The sequence below is a fragment of the Natrix helvetica genome (genome assembly GCF_964273705.1).
Source record: "Natrix helvetica genome assembly, chromosome: Z".
Classification (NCBI taxonomy): Eukaryota; Metazoa; Chordata; class Lepidosauria; order Squamata; family Natricidae; genus Natrix; species Natrix helvetica.
Window position 1 is genome coordinate 41974860 of NC_138554.1, and position 27039 is coordinate 42001898.

General features: G+C 39.3%; 3 protein-coding genes across 3 annotated transcripts in view; all 3 read left to right on the forward strand.

Moving 5' to 3' along the window:
* The first annotated feature begins 517 nt into the window (after nt 1-517).
* On the forward strand, nt 518-3896 carry HOXB5 (homeobox B5). The gene is made up of 2 exons (XM_081932979.1): nt 518-1230; nt 2585-3896. Exons 1-2 carry the CDS (start codon nt 588-590, stop codon nt 2830-2832), a joined length of 891 nt encoding a protein of 296 aa, XP_081789105.1. The 5' UTR covers nt 518-587; the 3' UTR covers nt 2833-3896.
* Nucleotides 3897-18295: 14399 nt separating this feature from the next.
* The window catches only part of HOXB3 (homeobox B3), a 50976-nt gene continuing 42232 nt past the window's right edge, over nt 18296-27039 (forward strand). The window contains exons 1-2 of the mRNA XM_081971393.1: nt 18296-18314; nt 19284-19529. The gene's annotated coding sequence lies outside the window, so the exon portion shown is untranslated. The remainder of the gene's footprint in view (nt 18315-19283; nt 19530-27039) is intronic.
* Nucleotides 22614-25146, forward strand: HOXB4 (homeobox B4). The gene is made up of 2 exons (XM_081971398.1): nt 22614-23111; nt 24630-25146. Exons 1-2 carry the CDS (start codon nt 22703-22705, stop codon nt 24953-24955), a joined length of 735 nt encoding a protein of 244 aa, XP_081827524.1. The 5' UTR covers nt 22614-22702; the 3' UTR covers nt 24956-25146.

Genomic DNA, 27039 nt, shown 5'->3' on the forward strand with positions numbered 1-27039 from the left:
AGCAATTTTATACTGCATCTATAACAAGAAATTTTCTTTTCCGCATTAGAAAAGCATGTTCACCTCTGGAAGAAAGAGAGAAAGTAGAAAAAAAGACAGAAACGACACTTTTGGGGGAAAATATTTTATTTCTAGAAAGGCAGAGGACACAAAAACTGAGCGCTTACTACTTTTAAAAAAAAAGGTGAGTGAGGTAACCTTCCTGTCGGCTACTTTTTTAATTTGCCCAGTAGGTGGCGCACAATGCCAACAAGGAGCAATCTGTGCTGGCTGATTCCTCCCCCTTCTTTCCTCCCTCTTTGGAAGCCACGCATTGACATGGGCCTAACGATTCTCGGATCGTCATTATTTGTAACCATAGAGCATGAATTGCCTCTTGAGGTCATCAGTGAGAATTTACGACTGGTCAACAAAAGCACGTGATTCCCAAACGCACCCCCCACCCCACCCCCATATTTGGCCGCATACATAGCAAAAACGAAGTACAGTGCATCGCTATAATTCATTAATACATCATAAATCCTCAAGCACAGGGGTTATAACGACCACGAGCCCCACAAATCAAGCCCTCCAAAATACAAACCCAAATGAGTTCTTACTTTGTAAACTCGTTCTCAGGACGCTATCCTAATGCCCCAGACTATCAGCTGTTAAATTATGGGGCCGGCAGTTCCATGAACGGATCTTATAGAGATCCAGGCAACATGCACGCCGGTTCTTACGGGGGATACAACTACAATGGAATGGATCTGAGCATCAGCCGATCATCCTCCTCCTCCAACCACTTTGGAGCGGTTGGGGAGAGCTCTCGCGCCTTCCCTGCCCAAGCAGCGCCCGAAAGCAGGTTCAGACAGGCGTCCAGCTGCTCCTTGTCTTCTCCCGAATCCCTCCCATGCACCAGCAGCTCCAGCACCACCAGCACCACCAGCAGCGGCGGCGGTGGCGGCAGCAGCGGCGGCGGCGGTGGCGGCGGTGGCGGCGAAAGCCATGGAGGCAAGGCAGCCGGGTCCTCCCCTGCCGACCAGGCAGCCTCTGTCGGCGCGGCTAGCGCCACCGCGTTTGCCGAGATAGACGAAACCAGCGCGTCCTCGGGGCCCGAAGAGAGCGGCTCCCAAGTCAACAGCAACGGCGCACGAGCTCAGGCAGAGCCGATCGCCACCTCCACGCCGGCCACGGAAGGACAAAGCCCGCAGATATTCCCCTGGATGCGAAAGCTTCACATTAGCCACGGTACAGACTTGCTCCTTTTTAATTTGGCTGGGGTGATCTATGCGATGTGTGTCTGCGCCTTCTGTCTGTCTGTCTGTCTGTCTGTCTGTCTCTCTCTCTCTGAGTCTGTAGTCTGTGTGTATGTGCGTGGGTGTGCGTGTGTGTGTACATACATACACACACAAACACATAAAACATAGGATTTGGGCAGGACGTATTTGCTTTGGCGACGGGAGAAGGAAACCAACCGCATTGTGGGACCACTTTCCTGTCTCTTTGTAGATGCCCTTTTCTATTTGTTTTCAATGTTTTGTTTCTTTCATTATAACGTTCGGTTCTTAAAGAGTATTTTCTTCTCTTAAAAAAATAACCCATCCAGGTTCCCTCCGTTTTTTTAAAAAATAGAGTTTTATCAGCATGGCAAAAGTCAAGCTGTATTGATGGTAACAATACTAGTAAGAATAGCGCTTGTAACAACCTTGTATCAGGGGAGAGCTGAAGGGTGGGAGATGGTTGAAAGTAGCAAGAATTGGAAAAACACAAGAAAAGAAATGGGAAAGATAAGGCGAAGGGTTAAAACAGGAAGGCTGTTTGAGGCACAGATGTATCTGCCAACCTCTCTCCCTCCCCCTCCCCCTCCGCCCCACATTTCCCCGTCTGCAAAGGACGAAAATCTCTGCCTTTCCCTTCAATCCGTGGGGTAAAATGAAAGAAGGGTGCGCGCCGCAGAGCCGGACGCAGGAACTGCCTTTCCTTCGCCCGCCGGGGCTAACCCTCTTTGGGTGGGAAAGCGAGCCCTAAGGATTTCAGCGGAAGTCGCTTCCAATGAAATGTGGCCGAGGTGGGGAGGGTTAAGGTGCCAAGAGAGTCGCTTCTCAGCCTTCCAGCCGGCCTGTTTAGCTCGCCAGTCGAATTGGACTGACGGATAAAATAGGCCGAGGAAAGAGAGACGCGAAGGGGCTGGGTTTCGGAGATTGTCTTCGGAGACCAGACTCCCTGGACTGCGAGACAGGCCCCCAGAGCAGCAGTTTCTTCCCAAGAAACCTGCGTGGAGTCAGATTTATTCTCGACTCCTGGAAATATATAAATATATGTATATATAGGGCTGTAGGGATTGTGTGAGGAGAGGGGGGCATTGATTTAAATTAATTAGAATTAAGGCTGGAGCCAGACTAAAACGAAGGGTATTGACTTGGAGGAAACGGAGACGCAGAGAAGCCGTGTGCTCAAATCGCTGGGGCGTTTTGTCTGCAGTGTAAGGCGACCGAGGTGGAAACAGTTGAAAGCGCGGTTTCTTTCTGTGCCTGTGATCTAAAAAGAGAAACCAGACCAACAAAAGGCATTTTTCCCATGTCCTGTTGTTATTATTATTCAGATATGACCGGACCGGATGGCAAACGAGCCCGAACGGCGTATACTCGCTACCAGACCTTGGAGCTGGAGAAGGAGTTTCACTTTAACCGCTACCTCACCCGCAGAAGGCGAATAGAAATAGCCCACGCTTTGTGTCTCTCCGAAAGACAGATAAAAATCTGGTTCCAAAACAGGCGAATGAAGTGGAAGAAAGATAACAAACTCAAAAGTATGAGCTTAGCATCTGGTGGTAGTGCTTTTCAGCCATAAATTATTTCAAGCCGGAATATTAAGAAATAGAAAAGAGGGGCAGGAAGTAAGAAAGTTTAAAACAAGCAAGCAAATGAAAAGCAACAGCCAGATTTGTTTTTGTTAAGTTGGAGTACTGTAAAGTGAAGCACTTTCCATTCAGCATGCTGTTGATTTTTTAAAATTATTATTATTACTATTAATAATAATAATAAACAATTTCATGGGTACTATTATTCCAGGATTGTGTCTTTTGCTGCAATCACCCCCTTTAAATTAAAAGATAAAATCCAGAGGCTTCTTTGATGCTTTAGATGTTCTAAATGTTTGTGTCCGTGCTATAATGATGCTTTCTGGAAGAAGTTAGCATGTCCTTTTCTTTTCTCTTTTCTTTCTTTTAATGTGCTTTTTAAATGTTATAACTTATTTATAAGCCAGTATGGGGAAGGAAAGATGGGTTCTTAAAAGTTCACAACTTTATATGGAAGCCTACGTCTTTTCCTTCTACTTATGTTGGGGGGCTCCTGCAGTTCAGTAGCAGGAAGAAAAAAAAAGAAAGAAAATTAAAAACCATCAACTACAACAAACCTTTTTCTTAAAAAAAAAACCCAGTATATCTCTCTATATAAGCTCATGTATCTGTCTTTGAAATTGTCAAGTCTGTGATTTGATTCCTGGCCTTGTTTTTATCATAGGCCAGTTCTGCAACTTTCCTTCTTTCTTTTTAAAATAAATGTGAGTGAAGTTCACTTTAAAAGGGTATATGATTGGACCAACCATAGTATGTTTAAAATGTTTGTAAATACTAGAAATATTTCTACAGTGACTAATAGGAAGTTTTAGTGGGCAGGGTGAATTCAGTGTTTCTGTGTGTCTGAAATGGCATTTGTCATGTCTAGCTGCCTGTTCTCATCCTTGCCAAGACGCTGTTCGTATTGGTTTGTAGCCTTAACTTGAAGTCAAATAAACGTTTCTCCTGGCCAGAAAAATAGTGCCCTTCTTTGCATTTCTTTATTCCACCGTTTTCACAAGTCACAGCATTAAAGTTACTCATCAGCAAAATCTACATTTTAAGAAGAGGCCCAAAGAGAAAGTGTATACTCTTCACCCACTGCTTGACCCAGCTTCCAGGTTCTCCTTAGTGGTCTTTGTCCCGTTCCCTTAAAATCTCTAATGAGCCAAGGATACAAAATCATCCCCTGTAAGCGGTATTAGATGCTGAACTAGCACAACTCAGAAAAAAGAAGAGAAACCAGTGGTACAGTTCTCAAAAATTCTTTTCCTCCTTAGACTAAGACTCTGGCCATATTCTTGACCAAAAAAATTCCAAAGAGCACAAAGGCCTTTACTTTCAGGTAAATGTGATTCAGATTGCAGCTCCAAAGATCACAAACCAAGCATTTAGGGAGCCACTGAAGTTATCAGAGAATGACAACATGCCAGTGAAATTTTAGAACTAAGTTATCTGTTCTGTTTGCTTCTATATAATCCTGCAAATATTACACACACACAGACAGACAGAGAGAGAGAGAGACACTGCATTCAGGATGGAAAGATCACAGTTCTCAACAGAGCTAAAATAAACAATGTGCATGAGGCAATTTTTCTTTTTTCCTTTAAAAATTAATCTGGTAATCTAACTTTCTTTTCTTTCCCTCCTCCCCTTAAATCACAGTGCTATGATTAAAGTCTGTTGCAACAGGGAAATAAGTAGTCTTTGATATTCTTAAAGTACATCTTACAACAATGTTCTTTCCCTCCCTTCCTTCCCCCTCCCTCTCCCCCCTCCCTCCCTCTCCCCCTCTCTCTTTGTCCCTCCCTCCCTCTGTCCCTCTCTCTCTTCGCCCCTCTCTTCCTCTCTCTCTCTTCCTCTCTCTCTCTCTCTCTCTCTTCCTCTCTCTCTCTCTCTCTCTCTCTCTCTCTCCCCCTCCCTCCCTCCCTCCCTCTCTCTCTCTCTCTCTCTCTCTCTCTCTCTCTCTCTCTCTCTCTCTCTCTGACACTCTTGTAGTAAATAAAATTGGTCTTACAAACTTACCCCAAACTCTTTGGTTACTTCTTAAAATGGTTTTGAGAAGGCTGGGGTGTGAGTTGTCATTTCCAAAACATTTTCTCGCCTTCTCTTGAATATACATAGACACACCACACCCGCCCTGTGCGCGCACACACATACATGCCTGCATGTATATATTTTACCCGTAGTAAAGTAAGTAAGTATACCAAAAGTGGCTGTGACATTAAGATGTCAAATGGATAGGGTTTTATCTAGAAGTTAGATCGTAAAAATCGCCCAGACCTCAGCCAGATACCCCTCACTGGCTCTCAAAAGTCACGTGAGGTCCATAAAGTTAGTTTTATGGTTTTGGGGAGTTGACAATGTACAATATATTTCACATTCTCCAGAATGTTAAGTGACATTTTAACTGCCTGCTTTGGCTTGGAAGGGGGCAGGAAAGGGAGAACACTTTTCCAGGCAGATAAAGGCAGCTCCATTGCAGAAATAGGAAGCATTGATGGCACACTGTTTACTCCAAAGAGGACTTAGGAGCTGCTAACCTTAAAGTAAGTTCTCTTGAAATATTATCTGCTTAAATGAGTTTTAAAGAACCAGGTTGTTACAGATGGGGTGGAGGGGGGAGGGGGGCCTAGAGGGAGGGGTTTCCGTCTCCTTTAGAAACTTTCTTCTGTATAAAATCTCAGTGAGAACACCTTCACCAAGGCCCCTGAATTACCTGAGTGTGGCCCACAATAATTTTTGTTTTAAAAGCATATGCTTTACTGGAAACAAGAAAACAACAACAACAGAGTTAACTATTAATAATGACATATTATTAGAATAGAGGAATACACCAATAGGACTTTATGTGTATTCACTCCAACTTATTTGCCTTATAAAGCACTTGGGGAATGTATTGAATTCTTGGGAGTGTTTTGATGTCAGAAGCTTAAGCATGACTGCTTAAGGACAGACTTTTATCAAAATGTGTGGGATTGACTTTTGTGTGCTACCTTTAGGAGTCAGAGGTGCAAGGGTGAGAATGGTTTAAACAATGCGTATTCCCTGAAACTTGCTTTATTATTGTTATTAGTAGAAATCTGCAGATTCACAGTCTTGGGCTGGTGAAAACTTAATAATTAAAGTCCTAATCAAGGATCTAAGAATTATTAAGGTAGCATCATAGATACAAGCAATTCCAAGCAAGGTTGTTGTTATTTTAAGAAGCTCTAAACAAATAATTTGACACTTTGCTTTTAATCCACACTTTCCCATTTCCTCCAGTTTCTATTCTCCCCCTCCCCCCCTTAAGCATTTGGTTTCAGGACATTTTTTTTTCTTGCTGTAACAATTATGTCATCCCCCTTTCTCTAGAATTCCTCTTTCCTTCCTTCTTTTTATCCACAACAAAGCGGTAAATATCCACTTCTTGTTGCCACAGGAAAGGCCACAATCCACCAGAAAAACATATTGTGAAAGTATGTGGCCATAGAATAGAGTTTAGGATTTTCTGGTAGAAAATAAGTATGTGTACTTCTCCTTGCCTTTATTTACTTGGGCTATGTAAGCTTTTTTGAGGGCATGCAACTCACACAAAAATTGTGGGATGCATACAAGTACACTATGTATCTATGCCTTATTTTATATTAAATTCACTTATGATTTGAACTTCATTGATAGATACTTCATTCATAGGACATATTTTTTTATCACTTCCAGAGCCTTGGTAAAGACTAGATTTTTGAAATAGAAAAAGATGACACAGAGATCTGTTCCCCCAAAATATTTTTAAAGACTCATATTTCTTTGATCACCCCAAGAAAAGGAAAATTAGTAGATTAAATTCAAGGTAGCGTAATCTAGATATTCACAATATTTTTTTAAAAAAATATTTTGAAATAAAAAATTTATATTTCCTAATAAGGATCATCTAAATAGAAAGCCCTGACACTAAATTAATGATTTAACTTTAGAAATGCTGTGTTTAGAAATGTTGATGTAGTTATCTTTTTTGTTAGTAAAAACTAATATAAACGTATTAGTTTATATTGGGGAAGATTGAGAAAAATCTGATTGGGATATTAAACTTTTCTTTTCTTCTTTTCCTTCCTTCCTTCCTTCATCCCTGGTTCATAAGAGCTTCTATTTGCAGTATAAAAGCATACAACTTTTCGATAGATGATCTTGATAAAAGCAGGGCTTTAGGGCTTGATAGATGCCAATAGAATATGCTGTATAGTCCTCTGGTAACTAACCAACATACCTTGCTTGGAAGTAAATATCATTGAGTTTATTCCATGGGTTTATTTTCCAGTAAAATAGCACAGGATCTGGATTGTCACATTGTCGGCCTAAATGGTTTGGAATTGTGGACCCAATTACCAGTAATTATCTGTTCTTAGCTTAACTTTGACCTCCCAACCCATCACCTCAACTTTTCCCTTTCCAGTAAATGTTATTGTGTTCCCATTAACTTCAATTAAGATTATAGGAAATCAAAGAATTCAGGAAGCTTTACTTTTCTATCAGCACGAAATTTCACTAATTTGCCACCGAGGCACTTTATATCAAATCTTCCCCTCAAAAGTACTGTATTGGTAGAAACTATTTCTGAATTTGAGATGTGGAGTCATCTCAGAAATATGCTTACCATTTATTGGAGGTTTTTCTTCCAATAATGTTCAGAACTGTAGAAATCACCATTAAAAACAGCAATAACAAGCACCATCACACAGGGCAAAACCTTGAAAACCAGTGCCTCTAGTTTTGATTTAAGAATTGAAAGAGGATAATCTTTGGGTATAAGGGATCTTTTGCCAATTCCCTGCTGCTTTTTGGCTGCAAAGGTGAGAGAACTCCTGTCTTAACAATTTGTGGTGTTTACATTTTCTTCCCATTTCCGCTCAAACCCTTCCCCTTCAATCATTTAAATTAAGGTTTTATGACCATGCCATTTGGTAGACACATGTTTTGGGGGTTGTATAAGAGGGGGTAATTTCTATTGCTGCTTTTCTCTCCATTTAGACTATAAAGCATGTTGTTGGTTAAAGAAATTCTTGTAACTAATCTTATAAAAAGGAGGTGATGATGTAGCCTCCTTTTTAGGAAATGCTGGGAAGATAATAATCACTTTCAAATTTATTTTCAATGTGTTCCTTTTGTCACTGTATAACACACTTTTGATTATGTGCGTTTATGTCTGTATGCTTGTGCAGTACGGAGAAGTGGGGAGGGCATACAGTGAGATGCGATCCAGCCATAGTTAGATTCCTTGAAATCTGATTTCAATCAGAGAATGAAGTTCCACTGAATTCTATAAAAACATTTCTAAGTTAATGAACATAGCTTTGGAGTCTAAATCTCCTTTGAATTAAAGCAGGTTAGCACTAAACATTATACAAGTCTGCATAGAAATATATTGTACCTAATTGAGTGAAGTTTCTTAGGAAATATAAATAGCATTGGGTGATTTGGATTGGACTCTTACAATAATAATAAATGCTCCATTTTAGGATTAAACATTATAGATTATGTACCAATCATGCAATTCTCTGAATGAAATACTATGATCTCCTCTCAGGAAGGAAAATAATACATATGACATTATTTTGTACTAGCACTAGCATCTTATAATAAATAATCAGATGATACTAACTAGAAGAGTTTGATACTGAGTAAACTGTTAGCAATACTATCCAGGTTTTATAAAGACACAATGTGATTGCGAAGGATATATTCATAATCATTCTACAGGTTTAATTATTCAACTACTTTCTTCTTACCATCCTCTACTTTGTTTTCTTCAGATAGTTCATTTTTCCTATGCTTTAAGCTTCTCTATTCACTTCTTTGCATTTGTCCCTTATGTGTAAACTTGTGTCTTTCCAAATATAGCAACCACAGTGACCATATGACAGTGAACTGAGAATTAAGTATTGCTAAACACAGTATGAGATAATCTCAAGGATACTGGCAAAAGTCTGCACTGCGGACCCGCATAGCACTAATTGGAAAGGCTTGTTCCAGCTAAGGATACCTGGAGTATCTCAAGAATCCAGGGTCTGAACCAGAGGTTTTGATGTAAATATGGAGCATTGTCTACAGAGTGACCCTTCTCTTTTGTATTTGAACTAGTGCCAAGAAGGGATAGCTGGTGTTGAAAGACAGCAAAGGTGGGGGCATTTGTGAACAAAGGGAAGTGGTGTTTTTGCTTCCTTCTGGTTCAGGTGAAGAAAAGATAGGTAAAGTTTGAAAATGTTGCTGCAACCTTACATCATTCCATTCCAGCCCCTCCTCCCACGCAAGATAAATATATCTGAATCTTTTGGCAGTGCGAGTAAATAAATGGTGAAATTGTCCTCATTTTCTTTTTCCTGGATCTACTTCTGCAATCTTTTCACTGAATGTCTTACTTTTATGTCCCTTCTATAGGACATTCATCTTATCCTGGTTACTTTTAATTCTCCACAAATATCTACTGGACCACAGAAAGACTCAGCAATCACTTCATAGTAAAGGAAAGCAAGAATTTCTCTTGCTTTTGATTTCTTTCTTTTTTTAAAAAAAACTAATCATTCTTTTGAAAAAGACTGAGGCTACTCACAGAGCAGAATCAACAGGAAGACAATTCTATCTAGATAGCAGATGGTTCCTATGCAAAATTTATTTCCTTGTTATAAACTGCACTATGCTATATCCTTAAAGCATTCAGTAGTGAATTGTTCTGGCATACAATATAAATAAGAAGCAAAAAATCTTGTGTGCAGTCTATTTTTCTGCACAATAAAATTATCATGGTCAAAGCTATTTTATCACAAGCAAAATCCTAATCTTCTTTATCTTTCTGAGGATCTTCTGATTCCCAGTCTATGTTTGAAGGTATACCATAATGGAAGAATTTCTGAAACTGATCAATAGTAAAGTGATGGAGGTATTTTTGAATCTTACATTTAAACATTAAAGAAATATTTCCCATGTAAAATATTTCAATAGGAAATATGGTGGCAAACTTCTATAGATGCTCCTGTTGCTAAAATCGCAATTTGCTATTAGTAATCTGGTTGGACTAAGGTAACTAGCAATTGTAAATAATAAACTGTGTGTAGAAATATATAGACATATGTCCCCACCTCTGCCACTGCAGTTTTCCACCCTTGAATGATCCCGTACCATTTTACTTTACCATAAAGTAAAAATGGGCCAGTTTATTCATCACATTTTAATCTTTTTCCAATTAATGTTTCCAGTCCACCCATACACATTGTGAAGGGTGTGGGAGGGGGTGTTGAAGAAGAGGAGAAGGCAATCTGCTCCAAACCAGCCAATATACACCTCTCTAAGTAGTACATTTGTCAGGCAACAATAGCTGACTTCTTGACCATGAAAGGTCAGATCCAATGTTCTTTGAAGTCAATGCATAAACTCCCCTTGAACTCTATTGGCCTCATGATAACCAGTCTACCCTATTCATTGCAGGCGCATGTGTGGGTATAAACTATTGTATGAATGCTTCTTTCACACTGGCTCACATACAAATACACAGTAGAAAGCTCACAGTCACAATTCACAATGGCTTAGTATAACCCACATAAATATAAATATTTATACACATTTAAATAGATACAATTAATGCAGATTTACTGTGCAATTCACAAGCCACTGCCCTTTGGCTAAATCTGGAAAGGCACAATGAAATATTTGATTTGTGACTTGCAGACATCACATACCCTTCTTTGAAGCAATTGTCTTGAATGCAACTTTGTTCTAGTGATCACCAATCAATGTGTAGGATATCACCTTCAGGCACCACTCTGCATTCAGATTGGGAGATGTTATACATGTGTGCTTTCTCACACTCTTCTGTGCCCTCCAGAAATATAGTATTATAATTCTCATTGTTTCAAGCCTGTTGTCATTTAGAGACCAAAAGAGACATAGAGACACATTTATTTATGTACACCTATACCTGATATACAGTTAAGCAGCAAACAGTTCTGAGCTTTTTGGGGGACAGATAACTTACAGGATGAAGATTGGATAATATAGCTCACATAACAAAGGGAACACCTTTCCTTAGTTTCTGAGTTGGAATTTCCTATTCAAAATTGGGACCTAAACAGCCCGTTTTCCGAAATCCTGTTGGTGCTCAGTCCTTGTGAGGAAGCAAATGAAACAGAAGGAATGTTATTTATCTCATGCCAGGATTTTGGCCTTCTATCTGGTTTACAGGATGCTGTACAATGGCAGAGATCCCATGAAGTAGTTTTAAAAGGTCTGTGTGTGTGCGCGCATGCGTGCGCATGTGCATGTGCACGTGTGCTCATGCACACACACACACACACACACACACACACACACACACACACACAATTTGCTAGTTGTCCTCTGCCATTGTACAGCATCCTGTAAACAAACATATAGAGAGATAAATTCCCTGAAGATGGGCTCCAGCACTATTGAAAGCTTGGATGACTAAATATCTGGTTCTAGTGATCAACTCAGATCCTGCAAAACACACACACACACACACACACACACACACACACACCATTTACTTATTTACTTATATTTAAGAACTGCCTATTTCCTTCACAGAGGGATTCTTGGTGGTATGGAATAAAATATTAAAAGCCTAAAAATAGTAAGTAAAATTTAAAAAGAGGCAAGAAAACTTGCTAGGTGTGTGTGTGTGTGTTTGTGTGTGTGTGTAAATAACTTGATAATAGAATGTTTAAAAAGTGTGCTAGTTGTGTATGTTTAAATCGTCTTTATTTCAATAGAAGATATTTGCTTATTTCTCATTGAAATCAATAAGATTTTAATATATTTACCCTAAAATTATCTTCATTCTAATTCTTTATATTTTTACTTTTGGAGATTAAACTTCAAATAACATTGCAGGACATGAATAGAACTAAACACATATTTTCCCCTCTTTTCTCTCAGTTTTTCCTGAATTCTCATCTATTTTCTCCCCCCCCCCCCCCCACACCTAACATATCTCATCACTGCCAAGGAAAGGTTACTGAATATTGCATCTAAAACATTTAATTAATAGGACAATAGTCAATGCTCATTTGTCCTTTTACTGAAAAGAATAATGGTAATACTATTTTTACATTTGTTTAAATAGTATTATTTAAAATGCAACATAGTTTTTTAAGGTGTGGAGTTTGGCTTTTTTCTTTCTCTTGTTCTCTTTTTATAGGGACAGAGAAAGGGAGAGAGGAGGAGGAGGAATTAAAAATCTGTGAAAGGATTTTAATTAAGAAAATTAAATGAAAAGGGGGCACAAATGAGTTCTGTGGAGGGGCGGGAGAAGGGTGAAGAGGAAGCAAAGCAAAGCTATTCCAAACGATTAAATCACCATTTTAACAGTGTAATGGGGTTTGCATACTGAAAAGTGGGGGACGGTTCTTATAGCTCATCAATAATTCATAGGCACTGGGGATCATTCCTAGGTCAGCAGACAGAGGTAAAGAGCAGGCATCTCTGAAGGAGAAGGACCTCCACTTCCCTGTACAAATGCAAGGGGGGACTTTTCTTCAAGTGCTCTGGGAGTGTCCCATTTTAAGTCCTATTCATGTCACTAGACTTCCCCCTTCCCCCCCTTTTTTGCAAGCTTTCTTCCAAACTTCTTTCATTCTTATCTTAGTGCATTGGTTGTTTATGTTTTTCTTCTAAAGTTTCCTTTTCCCCTCTAAGGCTTGCATGTGATAACATCTTCAGACATTTTCCTGGGCAGTTTTAGGCAAGTCCCTATCATTAAGTATCACCTTCAACCCATAAACAATTTCCAAAACTGTAGAGTAATGGGAAGAACTCAGAATGTTGCTGGCAAAATGAAACATTAAGGTTTTGCCTTCATTTCCCCCAGAAGTCCATTTCATAGGAAACCATCATTTTGTGGGAATTTGGGGACATATCCAAGATTTCTTTGAAGATAAAACGAAGAGGTTTTCTCCTGTTGATCATTGCAGGCCTTTAAACACCTTTTCTTTCTAATGCAAATAGATGGAAGTTTATTGCAGCCATTGCTTGAGATTTTGTTTATGTTTCCTTTTCCTTCCTCTTCACCTCCCCCCCCCTTTTTTTTTTTTGCTAATCCACTGATTTCTAGGCAGGGTAAGCAGCTCTGAGTACAGAAAAACACAACTAAGTAATAAACAAGGAAGAGAAAGAGAGAAGCCTTCACTCAGGAAGACTTACTGGCTCTGCCAGTTTCTCTCTTACAATGTAGGCTTGTAGGTGAGGAAGATATAATCAGTTTTGAGAAGATGAAAAACAGATCAAGCAATGAACTCGATTGGACAGAATGTCTGGTGCAGTTGACCTGTACTTGCCATGCCAAGATCCCATCCTAGTTTTTAACTATCAAATAAAAATTAACCATCAAAGAAATTAGGGCTCTTTCTTGTTTCCTCTTTGAAACTGAAATTTGGACATTCTTTTCCTTTAAAGTGTTTTAGAAAAATTTCATAAAGTTGATCCTCCAAAGTTGGTTCCCAGGCACCAGTTAGCCTTGGAAATATCGGTTTTCCCTCCTGCCCCCACACATTCTACAGATGGCAAACCCTATGCAATTCAGCGGGGTTTTGATTAGTATCTATGAGCGGGCATAGGATTTTACAATGCCAAGCCTCAGGGTTTTGAGGATGAATAGGCTGTTCCTGACAGGCCTAATCTTCTGGAATTGATTTTCCACGTTTTGTGAAAGGATTTGTTGTTTTACACAAGAAACACAAACTGAAAATTTCTCCTAAAAATAACTTTATAGAAGTGTCATATTGGTGGATTTGGGCTTGGGGAAAAGGAGCTGAGGAAGAAGGGTGAAATTCCGCGCTTGTAACAACGCGGTATTGCCAGCAGAGCTCGCTTCAGACCAATTCACAGCAGCTGTCCAGCCCTCCTAGGCGCGGCGCCTAGAGAGGGTCCTCCTTTTCTCGAAAAGCTTTGCCCTGAGAAACGGGGTGGGTGGGTGTGAGGCTACTTTCCACCGCCGCTGGCCGGCATGAAACAGAGGGAGGAAAAGCGACTTGGCCGCTACGATTCCAGCCGCCTCATTCTTTCGATTTCCCCTCCCCCTTTTCCTCTCACCCGGAGGGCAAATATATTAGGGAGAGGGGCGTATTGCAAAATTGAGGAAGGAACGACGGCCAGAAGTATCGATCGGTATAGGTTCGGGAATCTGGCGAAGGACGGTGGTCTAAGGCCGATTGGAGAGAGCAGCCATTATAGCGCCAAGGGTCAAAAAGGCGAGGGTCAAAAGTTTAGGTGGTGCGAGACCCGGTCTTGTGTTGGAGGCGAATAGACGGGATGTCAGCTCCAAAGAGGGCAGGAGGCGGGAGTAGGGAGGGGAGGGGAGGGAAGGAAGAGGCTTTCTGGCGAAGGAGGAGGGAAGGTGAACGTGAGGGAAAAGAATTAGGAAGTGCAAAAGAACTCCCGGCGTTTGGAGGAAACATACCTGGAGCAAGTTGGACGGGCGCTTTTCTTTGAGGCTCTGAAGGATCTCCGCCCGCCCTCCCTCCCTCCTCTACTCCGTTCCCTCGTTTTTCCAAGGTGTTCTCTGGACACCTTGGCCACAGCCCAGCGTCCTGGACTTCCAGGGCAAGCTCCGCAGAAATGAATGGTTTGGGCTGCTACCATTCCACAGCTAGCACGTTCTTTGATGACAGCAGCTTTTAGCCATAAAACCTTGCCCTTGAATGGTCATATTGACGTTTTTATATGAGCACCTTGTATACAGTTTGACCAATTTAGCATCAATCGCATAGATTTAAAAAATCAGCATAGATTTAAAAAATCAGCAAGATGAGTTGGAATTCAAGAACATAAGTTGTTAGGAAGTATAACGTGTTCTAGATATAGAATGTAGAATAATATTAATATTACAGCATTGGCTGCAAGCCTTCCCTTGGTTAGAAATCTATGTCCTTAAGTGGTATTTTTTAATCATACAGAAAAATAGATTTGAAATTAAGAAATTACCTTTAATGGTGCATAATGATAATAGTAATCATCATAAATCTTAATTTATGTTGGCAGTAATGTTCTAAATCTTTCCCCACATTATTCCAAAATGAGGTTCCAAAGGATTTAGAACCTAATCCAGTTTTGAATTTACAGAGATTTAGAGCGGCAATTTGCAGGCAGTTTTCAGGGATTTAGAGCAGTGTTTGCTAAACCTCCGTACATTAACCAAAATTGAGCAAAAGTGATTTTTAGGGGTGTGTGGGGTGTGTGGGTAACACAGAGAAAAGCATTACACAATCAGGACAGGGACATTTAAATTGACTTAATGTCTTTTACCTATATTGGGGAAAATGAACTTTCGGATAAGCAGTTTTGCCTAGTGAAGGAAAAAGTTTGGAAAGTATTGCTTTACAACATGATGGAAGACCTTCTATAGGTACAAAAACACTCTTGAAAATAAATAAAGATTGCATTGAGTTATGGGATTTCCTTTTCTTTTGAACAGAAATATTCATTGAATATTCTTAGTTTATATATTAATATAATGTTCAAATATAAAGGGAGAATTCTACAATTTCTCAGTGGCTGAAAAAGTGCAATTGGCTACTTTGAATTGTTTCCTCTTTTAAACAAGAAATTTTTAAAAAGTTAAAAAATAAAAATAAAAAATTCAGACCTATTTACTCTTTATCTGTTGCCAAATTATCTTTTGAAATTCAATACTGAATATTGAACTTTTTATTTTGAAATCATTTTCAGTCAAGTTTCTCTTTGTTTATACATTTATTTTGTGGATTTATATTCTCTCTTTATCCGTATTTAAGCAGATAATAATTCTATATTCCTGAATTTTATTTTTAAAAATGAATGCAGTTGCCTTATCCAGTTAATATCCTTCAAAACATATTGCCACTTAAATACAATTGCACACCATACATGATGTAGTTAAATGACAGAAAAAATGAATATTCAATTGCTTGACAGAAACATCTTTAAGATACTAACTTAAGAATGGTCCAGTTGGATTCTTTTTAGCTTTACACTAGGAATAGGTAACTCACATGCCTCTTTAATAACTAGAGTCTCTGGATTTATATGGGGAAAAATCTTTTCTCATTAGTATTGTTGCAGAATATACTTAGCAAAAATGAGGAATGAAAGAGGGGTGGATTAAATCAATTGTAAAAGGCCATAATTTTGAATGATAGGGAACCTTTCTTCAACCTTCAAAAGAAAAAAATAATAGAATTACAATATTGAAATAAAAAAACTCTTGATTAAACTCAAATAATAATAACATTGCAACAACAAAGCAGCATTTCATTTCCATGTTTTTACTGTGTATTTATCAAACTTTGGATTTCAATCAATTTATTACAGTATAACTGAAATCACTTATAGGGAGACTTGCTAGTCTCTGCCATAGTTACAATCTCAGGTGAATGTTAAAAACCTAAGTGAGTTAAAAACCATGTTTTTTTCACAAATACAAAAGTTAGAAGCAAATATTATTGAAAAGATTCAATTTGTTTACAAAAAAGATTGTTCAGGGATATACAATGGCATTAAAGCTGACGAACCATTCCATTCTAGAGTCTCAGTCTCTCTTTTTCTCTCTCACCTTTAGGAGATGAATTGCTTGAGCTGAAATTTTAGTTTCCTTAGGTTGGATTATTAAAATTAAGTTGATCAAAGAAGTCAAGTCCAAGATATTTATATTTAATAATATATGCAACATATTTAAGGATCTGTCTTGAATTAATTTCCAATTAGTGTTTTATTTCTCATGTGCGTATCCATGGAAATGTAAGAAAATATATTTGTGCATGTCGGAAAAAGGCAAAGGTTTAATTCTAATGGATGCTATAGGTTTTGCTTGGTATTTTATAAAATACCACTAAATAAATGGCCCTCTGTTTAGTTGGAACTTGGGTGATCCATTCCTTGGTACCTCTAATTAATTCAGTTATCTCTAAAGTGCAGTCATCTCTAGATAGTGCATTATTATGACGAAATGTGTGTGTGAATGGATAACAGTCCCAAGTCTCTGTTCCTAGTATACAGGTTTACTTGGCTTCTAATAGGAACCCATCCAACCTACAGCTTTCAGTTTTCAGCCTTTACATAACCCAGTCCTATAGAAATAGCCACTGAAGAAATATCAATTAGGTAGAAAAGGGAAGAAACCACTGAAGCTTGCTTGTTATTGGACAAAGCTTCTGTCCCATGTAGAGATAAAATGAAAGAGAATGGTTATTTCTACAAGGCAATCAATGTAATGACCTCTTCATAGCAATAATGTAATGGCAATTTGCCAGTTTTGTCAGTAACCTATGAAAAGCATTGCTCTGTGTTTGGGACCTGTAGAATAAGTGGCATATGGAAAAGAATAAATAAGACAGCACAATAAAAAAGCCTTAAATAATTATAATAATAAAATGTAACTTGGGTGAGTTAGACTAATACTGTGAAAGTTTCCACAAATATTATTTTCCTTTTGATTAGTATATTTTAGAGTTGTCTAAATATTTTGAATGGGCCACTGTACCAGATATAAATGAGATTTGACCTAAATACTTTTAATTGCTTAGTGCCATTTTGCTCAAATATAAAGATAGCATATTTAGGGGAATTGTACAGACAATTCTCTTTCTCTCTGTTCCTCCTCCTCCTCCTCCCTTTTCTAGAGAGAGTATCATTCTCCTTCTCTGTGCCAGGTGTTTCCTACAATTCCTCCCCTGTGACAAGTATACTTTCAACATAACCTCTAAGACCAAACAAAGGAAAAAATCTTGTCTTTCCCCAAAATAAAAAAGTTGTACAATTCTTGTACTCTCTCTCTCTCTCATTGTCTTTTTCTCTATACATATATTGCACTATATATGTTGCATGCATACTAATCCTAATATAAGTGTTGGGTGCATAGTATAAGTGCAGATATACTAATAAGGCTGTGCGTGTGGGCTGTATCCACAAGAATGTATTGTGCTATATTTAAAATATATATGAAAAGGGATGTATATTAAAAGGAGTAAACAACAATTGTGGCCCCTATAAAAGGAAGGATTGCACTCATGAGCCTGGCCCTGGTATTCTTTCCACTTCTTTCCCGTCCAAAGTAATGACCTGAGTAAAATTCAATATGACCAAGAGAACTATGCAAGTGTATTATAGAAATGCAAGGGGGAGAGCCGGGGAGTGGGGTGAAACTCAGGTCAGCGCGTCTAACAAATATTAAAATGTTGGAGGCGCTCGGGACACGCCTAGCTGTTTAACAAAGACTGACAAACTATGGAGATTAATACGAAAACTTGCCGGTATCCGAATCGAAAAGGCTCAGTTAGGCCTAAGGCTGCTTGAAAGCTAGTAGCCAAATATTCTGTAAGCTTTAAAAGCTGAAAGAAAGAAAGAGAGAGAGAGAGAGAAAGAAAGAAGAAAGGAAAGAAAGAAAGAAAGAAAGAAGGAAAGAAAGACTTTCGGAGAAAATACTATCTGATATGAAGGAGGGGAAGATATAAGCGAAGGATCTACTTTTCTGGTTGGTATTAGGGTTGCATGGCACGGGGGCAGATTGCGGCTGAAGTGGTTGGGATAGTCGGGTACATTTTGTATCCTAGCTGGCAGCGAGCGCATGGATCTTTTTAACTGTGGGAAAAGGGAACGGCGGGGAGTGACTTCGAGAATATTTACGGAACTTTTGAGGACTATGAAACTGGAATTTGGGGTGAAGGCACTTAGGGATAGTTCCTGAAGCTCTTTGGGTTTATGCTGGCAAAGAGTGCTATCAATTGACTCTCCTTGGAAGTCAACCTAGTTTTAGTCCGAAAGAAAACAGCCATAACCATTGTGACGATTTTTGTGCAACCCCTCACCCCTCTGAAAATGGAAAAGGGCACAAACATTGTATATTAGAGTGACATTATGTACCAAGGTCTTAAGATGCAATGTTTTGGCAGGTGCTTCCTCTATATGTTAATGAGAGAGACTCCCCTTGGAATACCCTTTTCTCACAGGATCCCGAAAAGTGAGCCCCCTTTGTAAGCAACCCTTGCCAACCATTCTCTCCCATCTACTTAATTTTATTGCATTTTGCAAACAGGAACCTTAGCCACGTTTGCAATGAGGTTGGGTTTTGTTTTTTTAAGCCTCATTAACTTTTCCTTTTGAAATGCAGAAGTCGCTTGACTAAATCTCTCTTTCCAAACTTCCGAAAAGTTAAGTCACTTTTATTAGAGCAATCGAAAATGCTTCCTCTCCACCACTCAATTAAGCGCAGAAGGTTAGGGGGCGGGGAGGAATTGCGAATTGGGGGAGGGGGGAAAGATGGGGACGTTGGTTTTTTTTATTTATTTCGGGGGTATGTGTGCTTTGGAAGAGCAAGTGTGAACATTTCTGCTAAACGCTAGGGGTGCTGGTGACACTGGGATAACCCCCTCCCCCCATTTATCTATTTGTACAAGGAATTTTTAAAACTTCTGTTTTTGATTTTGTTTGTTTTAAAAGACAGAATTATCCTAATTTTTCGTTTCCCGGAAAGCCTGTACCTTAAAGGAAGCCCGGCTAGAGTGTACATATAACACCCCCTCCCAAAAACAGGCAGGGGGAAAATGGAAAAGATCCAGATCAGAAGAAAAACAAGAGTTGGTGTCTGAAAGATGTAACTAGTGTGCATCCATATTTGGTAAACTTTCTTGAAGAGCAGGAATTTCTTTTTAACTTTGATCACAAGAATTGAAAAAAAGTTTACTTCGAAGTAAGCCTCACTCATTGATCTCTATTCCTCATTAAGTTAGCTTTGATTTTTTTTTTAACTGAGAATTTGTAGCTTAGTTCTGAATGCTCTTTAATGTTCTTCTGCCAATGAGATTTGTATGCTTGGAAAGGTATATGTTCCCCACTATAAAGATAAAATGATATGTTGACACTCCACTTTGGATGTAGTCAATTTGGATATAGTTAAAAGAAAGTTCTGTTGAAAGTGGATTTAAAATATTTAAAATACTCTTATTTATATTTAGTAATTAAAATATTTTTGGAAATTTGATTATTGGAAAAAAGAAACAGGAACACATTTCTCAGATGAGTTTTTTGGTTAGGAGGGTGGAGGGATATTATTTGGTAGGGAGTTGGTAAGGAAGGAAAACCGGAAAATAATGGTGATAAGTTTAGTCATATTTCCTTTCAAATGTTTTGTTTTGCCTGAAATTAATACCGTATTTATTCCTGAAGTGAATAGTTTTGCTTTCCAAAATGCAACACATCCTACACAGTTTAGGTGAGAAAAAAATTGGATTAGTCAGTGAAAATTATTTCTAAACACATGTGTGTAGGATTGAATGTTGTGTTTACATGTTCTGCTGATAAAGAATATATCCGGATTAGGCCAACATGCAAATATTACATATTCTACCTACCTACCTACTTGTCTGTCTGTCTGTCTATGTCAGAATTCATCTACATATACTGATAATTTTATCCAGAGAAGCACACTTCAGGCTCCAGTAGTACAATCTTAAACTCAGAAGAAAATGAATAAATTGTTCTTCTGATAAATAAGTCTGGTTATCAGAAAAGCTTCTTTCTTTCTGCAGTAACAGTAAAAATCCTATGACCTATTTAGAAGTAGAGAAGCTGAATTAAGTAAGGCTTATGGATAATTAGTAACACATCCTAAAACAATACTGGAGTTATTTTATCTCTTTGCCTACAGCTTTCTTCTCTTTCCTACCTACAGAAGATGAATGGTTTACCCAGGATACATACTTTATTGTTTTATATCCCTATATTGGTGGGAGGACTGCAATTACATTTCTTTGATCTTTTCTCTTCTTCATTTTTCTGGGATTCAAAGGAAATGCGAACAAAAAAGAACCACGCCCTTCTTCCCCGTCTACCTCTAAATTTGTTTCCAGATTTCCCTGTCTTTTCTTCTCTACTTGTCATTTTATGCAAATTAGTTATCCAGATGCTTAAAAAATCTTTGCAATGTCTGGAAGTTATTCTTTACTACCACAAAGTCATGCAAAGGAGGGATTTTCTAATGAAAAAATAAATCTTGTTGAATTAGATTCAGAATGAATTTCTTTCTAATTAATGTTCTTTTTAAATCCTCTTTTAACCCCTGAATTTCAGATTATGTTTCTAAAGATGCATGCCCTTTTGTGATGTATGAAACTGTAATGGATTCTACTACAGATTCTGGCCAATTTGCACTATTTTACAAATGCACACAATTCCATAGTTTCTTTTAAAACAGAACCATGTTTTTCAGAATGCCAACCACTTTTGGTTGAAAACTAACATTTTTTTCTCCCTTTTTGGCAAAGGAGAAGGTCTCTCTGTCTTCTGTATGTACCCTGTAGATCCGAATTTGTGTAAAAGAAGCTGTCTCACAAATTCGCATCTAGGGGAATATGTAGTTGACACAAACCCTACGGAGCGGAGCCCAGCTTTAAAGAAAGAAGAAGGAGAGAAAGAAAGGAGAATAAATCGTTAAAGACATTTGTTTCTTAAGAAGATTTTTCCTTTTTGTGTGTGTGTGGCCATTTGTGCACCTTCTTCTGTGAGGTTTTACATACAAACATGTGTATACCTATATACACATTTATACATTTAAATTATAAATTTATAATTTAAATTTATATAATTATATAAACAGCACCTATCACAGGTGTTTCGCCCCCCCCCCCCCAACTTTTTATTATCTTCTACAGATTTTAAATTTTTTTGTATTGGATTGAAAGCTAATTGGGAAAGAAATAGTAGTAGAAAGAAATCGTAGTAGAAAGAAACTCCCTGCCCCGTGGAGTTTACAAAAGGAAGGTGGGGCAATGAGGTATAATAAAAAGGAACACTCAGGATATGTGTGGGTTTGGCGTATGTTTGTCAGTACACACACAGGCATATGCGTATGTGCGTGCATGTGTATTGTATATAGAAACCCTGTAACCTCTTTCTATTCTTTTTAAAAAGCTGATTTTTTTCAGTTAATGCCCCTCATAATCTGATGAAATTAGTCCCAATTCTCTCTTCTTATGCTTAAAGTTTATACGATTTTTATCTTGTAAACATGGGAAAGAGAGAACCAGAAGCTAGCTGTCATTTAAAGGATGGGTAACTCGAATTGGTTAATGATGTTTCTATCGATCCCAAATAACCTCTATCTATCTTTGCCACTGGTTTGACTCGCTCACAAAATTTAAGAAGAGGCAAGAAAATGAATACCCTACAAACCCATAGACCTGCTTTTTTCACTCGTTTCATATTTGGTCTCAACAAACTTCTTTATTTGATTTTTAAAATTGATCTTAGATATTCGCTACGAAGAGACATTGGATGTATTGAGTTTTGACAAAATATCCGAGGACAAGTCGGGCAAGAATAGGAGTTTAGGATTTTGTGTATTCCTGATTTTGGAGAAATTATGGAATATCCGATTTTGGTGTGTGTGAAATTGAAATATTACTATCGTTTTTAAAATATCAAAAAAGAATGCAGAATACCTATTATTCGTACCGCAATGCAGAATCTTATTTATATCTCGAATATATTTTACAGATAAAATAAATCCAACTGACTTCAAAGCAACTTGCTTTCAAGTTGAATGCGAGGTGGTAACGGAAAGGCTAAAAATGCGCCCCCACCCCTTTCTTCCTTCTTGATTATTTCCTTATCCGGGAATCCCAGGCTACCCCTCTATTGGTTCATGGGGTCACATGGACAGCTAACTTTGTTCAGTTGACGGCAAAAGTAGGAGGGCTCTGCGAAACAGGAAAACGAAAGGGGAGGGGAAGGAAGGGCGAAGGGGGAAGGGGAGGGGGGCGAAGAAATAGGAATAAATTTTAGTATATTTTTGGGGTGTGCGTGTGTGTGAGTGAGCGAGAGTGTGCGTGCCGGCGCGCGCGCGCTCTTGCAATTCCAAAATTAATGGCCATGAGTTCTTTCTTGATCAACTCCAACTATGTGGACCCCAAATTCCCACCATGCGAAGAATATTCCCAGCACGATTACCTTCCCAGTCATACTCCGGAATATTTCAGCGGCCAGAGGCGACAGGAGAACTCTTTCCAACACGAGGCGTTGTACCCAGCGCGGTCCGCCTGTAACCAACCATCCTATCCTCCATGTCAGGGCTCTGGGCACCAGCCACCGGTCCTCTCCCCCAGGAGCCAACATGCTCCGGCTGGACTTCAGAACCATCTCTCCGAACCAAATCATACTTGCGAATCCATCACGCCAAGCCCACCGCCTTCCTGTAGCCAAAACTCTCTCAACCAAAGCCCTGGCAAAGAGCCGGTAGTTTATCCTTGGATGAAGAAGGTTCATGTTAGCACGGGTAAGTGAACCTTAAAGAGCTGTTCGCTTTATACTAACCTGCACCTCAAAGTCTCGTTGGGAAGAGAGGGAAAAAAGGCTTATTGCCCCCGTTGTAAAAGAACCATTCCCCTTGGAGATTTATGGTCTCCCTGTTTGCAGAGCGCTATAATTACATCCTCCATAAATTTTTATTGCTCTTCTTGGCCAACTGCCTTTGAAGTCCCTGTTAACATCCTTTTCCAGAATCTCTTTCTTCCTTTCCTTTCCTTTTCCCTTTCCTTCTTTCCTTTCCACTGGAAAAAAATTGATGTGTGGGATTTTTAAAAGCTCAATTTGTATGTTTCTTTTTCGAATCCCTCTCTTGAAAAGCCACTCTCTTGACGGTTTTTCTCAACCTCTTTTCATAGCATTGAAGGTGGAATTAGAGAAAAGACGATTTAGTATGAAAGAGTGTGTTACATGCCAGCAGAAACTTTATAGAACTTTGGGGTGCACACTTAACTCTTCGGTACACGTGGATGAATATTACTTTGCTCTGGGACACTTAAATTGCTGCCTCTGAGCTTATTGATGTCTGTTCACTTGAGTGTTTTCGAGGTACTTATGCTGGTTATTAGTCCAATAAGACGAGATTTAACTGCACTCTACATTTCACTCCTATCGTTGATGGCTTCGTTATGAGATAGTCAACTCGTGTAAATAGGGGCCTCTTTCTCTGATTTCTGCTTATAATTGCTGATAAATTTAAAAGTGGCCTGCTATCCATAATTTAAAGAAGAGAGTCGGTTGCCACTCTTTCTCAGCAGTGATATCAAACACTCTAATAATAGTAAGTTAATGGGTTTATTATAGATTAACTTTAAAGCCTTGTTGTTTAACTGCTTTGAAGAACTCAGCTACCCTCCTTTAGGGTGGGAATGAAGTTTTTTAATGCAGGATATATAAATTTTAAGGCTGTGCAAGGCTGTAGGAAGATGGAAAGTTCCAGTCCTTATTAAAGGCATTGAACTCCAGGAAGATGATGATGGCGATGATGATGATGATAATAATAATAATAATGATGATGATGATGATGATCGAATAGATATTCTACTTCAAATTTTCCAATTAAGTTTGTTTCATTTTAAAAACACTGTGATCCATTCTCTGCACCCACCCAGGAACACGGATGTATTTCTGTAATCCTATCCTGGGTGGATTTATTCAAAAATAAACTGTACTAAATGCAATGGGATGTGTTTGGTGGGCCGATAGAAATATGAGTCTGGAATACCATCCTAGATATGTCAGAATGGCTCCAAGAGAAGGAAGGAAGGAAGGAAGGAATCAAAATCTTGAGCAGATTTGGGGCGGGGGACCTGCGGTTTGCGATTTGTTTTTGTGGTCTGTTTGACTATCACATGCAAAAGACTGAAGCCAGTGAAGACCGTTCTTGTTTTGTTTTAAAGAGGCAGAAGAGTAACCTTCACACTCCCCCATTCCGCCCTTGTTCTTTTCTCCTCCCTCCTCCCCGCTTCCTTTGTGCCTCTTCTTCCAGTCAACCCCAACTACACCGGAGGGGAGCCCAAGCGCTCCAGGACAGCCTACACGCGGCAGCAAGTGCTGGAGCTGGAGAAAGAATTTCACTACAATCGCTATCTCACCCGGAGGCGAAGGGTGGAAATCGCTCATTCCCTTTGCCTGTCCGAGCGTCAGATCAAGATATGGTTTCAAAACCGGAGGATGAAATGGAAAAAAGACCACAAGTTACCCAATACTAAGATCCGATCAAATTCTGCTGCCAACCTGCCAGTGCCAGGCGGAGCAGGCGGCCCTCAGGACCGAACCAATGGGCCAACCTCGAAACCCACCCCCAACCTATAACCGTCCTTGAGAGCAACCTGAGTGTGTGTGGGGGGGTGCACACGCGCGTGCGTGCACGTTCGTGTGTGTGTGTGTGTGTGCGCGCGCGCGCGCGCGCCGGGGGGGGGCGGAGTGTATATGAATGCGTGTGCTAAGAAGTGATTATGGAACGGAAGGTGGCTTTGTGGCTTTACTGTTCCCTGAAAAGAAAGATGGGGGCCATTGAGGATAGGGAGGGAGGTGGGTGGGATCACTATTTATATGAGGAAGAGGAAACAAAGGAGTAGGGGGGTGGTTTCTCACTGGCCGGGTTGTGTTTGGGGGTAGTTTCTCTGTTCTACTGTATAGGAGGTAGGGGTTTCCAGATTTGGCTAAGATGGATCCCTTCTTCATCCTTAATCAAGCCAAACTCGGGCCCATTTGTCATGTTTACTCTCCCGTACAAACGAAGGACCTTATGCCAGCCATTAGCTCGACAGCCAGAGTCATCTTTAATAAATGAGGCTTGGTTTCACCTAAGGAGGACTGGACTCTCTCCCTCTCCATCTTCCTTTCTTTCTGTCTCCTCTTTCGCATCCCATCCTTATTGCACCCTCTGCTTCCCCCCACCCCCATTATCCATCCTCACCTACCACACAACCCATCCATGGGCTGATCAAGACTACCAAAAGCTGTTTTAATGCAGTTATGGATGGAGGGATGATTAGAATTGGGGACGGGGAGGGTGGTAGGGGGTAGGAGAGTGACATTTTCCCAAACCTTCTAAGGATGTAATTGGCTGGTGAATGTAGTAAGGAAAAGACCCAAAAGGAACAAACAAAACAAAATGAGAAGAGCAACAAAAAATGGGGAGGGGGACTTGAAATAATAAAGCCATTAAAATGGGGGCTTCTTTGGGTTAATTACATAACATGGGGAACATGGAAAGCCAAGAGTGCTGTGCATTTCAGTCCATAAAGTTGATTATGAGGCCATCTGTGTTCCAGTAGCCATTAAAATGGGAAGGGGGGCCCTTATACATAAGAGCGCCCCTCTGGTGTGTTTATACCCAATTTTGGACCAAATAATGTATGCATAAAATGGGACTTCAGGGAATTCCCCTGGGAAGTTAGAGGGTGAAGGGAAGACATATATATGACCTCTGTACCTTCCCTGCATCCTTTTTTCACAGGCACAAATCCTTTCTTCCCTTCCCTTCCCTCTAAGACATTCCAAAATGAGGTGATGCCAGAGAACTCTTAGGAGGGAGAGAAGATGCCTCCCTCTTTTGCTTTTGTATAATTACTTCTTGCTGTTTTGTGTGATATCCATGCAAACATGTATATAGAATATCACAAAATAAAAAACATTTTATTGTGAACATGACTCTCTGTGTTTTTAGAATCTGTTAATAGCAGCTAGAATGCTGACAGGGTTCCTTTGTTGTGATTGTTCACCTCCCGTCTCCATGTAATCCCACCACTTTTAGATTGTAGCAGGTTTTAACTGTCAATTTTTAAACCTAAACTTCTCTGGCAAATGAAATATGCTTGACCATAGACTATACTTTCCTTTACTACATCTCAGGGTTAGAAAGAATTATTTATTTTGTAAGTATGCATCAGGGTGATTACATTTTGCTTTTTAAACTGGTTAAAAAAAAATACCATAGCATTAGATTTCTACCTGATAACTGATACTAAGAGGGCAGACTTATATTCGCCATGAAATTTATCCCTTCCCCCTCTTTTTTTTTGTAAAAAAGCTGCCTTCTTTAAGGTATTTACTGCATTTCATGATCATAATTTTTGCACAGATGTTTCTTGGTGTTTGCAGGTTTTTCTGTGTATTTTTATATTACAAAGGAGCCAGCCACTGCAATAGCTCAAACTCTGACAAGCAAATAGATAATCAAGAAGACAAATGACTTCTTTTGTGCTCCATAGCTCTTGTATTAATTTTCATTTTCTTTCCCATACAAAGTATCGAAAATACTGTTTAGGATGAAATAGCATTCCACTTCCAAGTTACAAACTCTGTGTGAGTGTCTGTGTTTATGTGGGTGGATGTCTATGGTGGTGATACAAGCTGGTGTAAAGAAAAAGAGAGGGTGAGAGGGAGGGAGG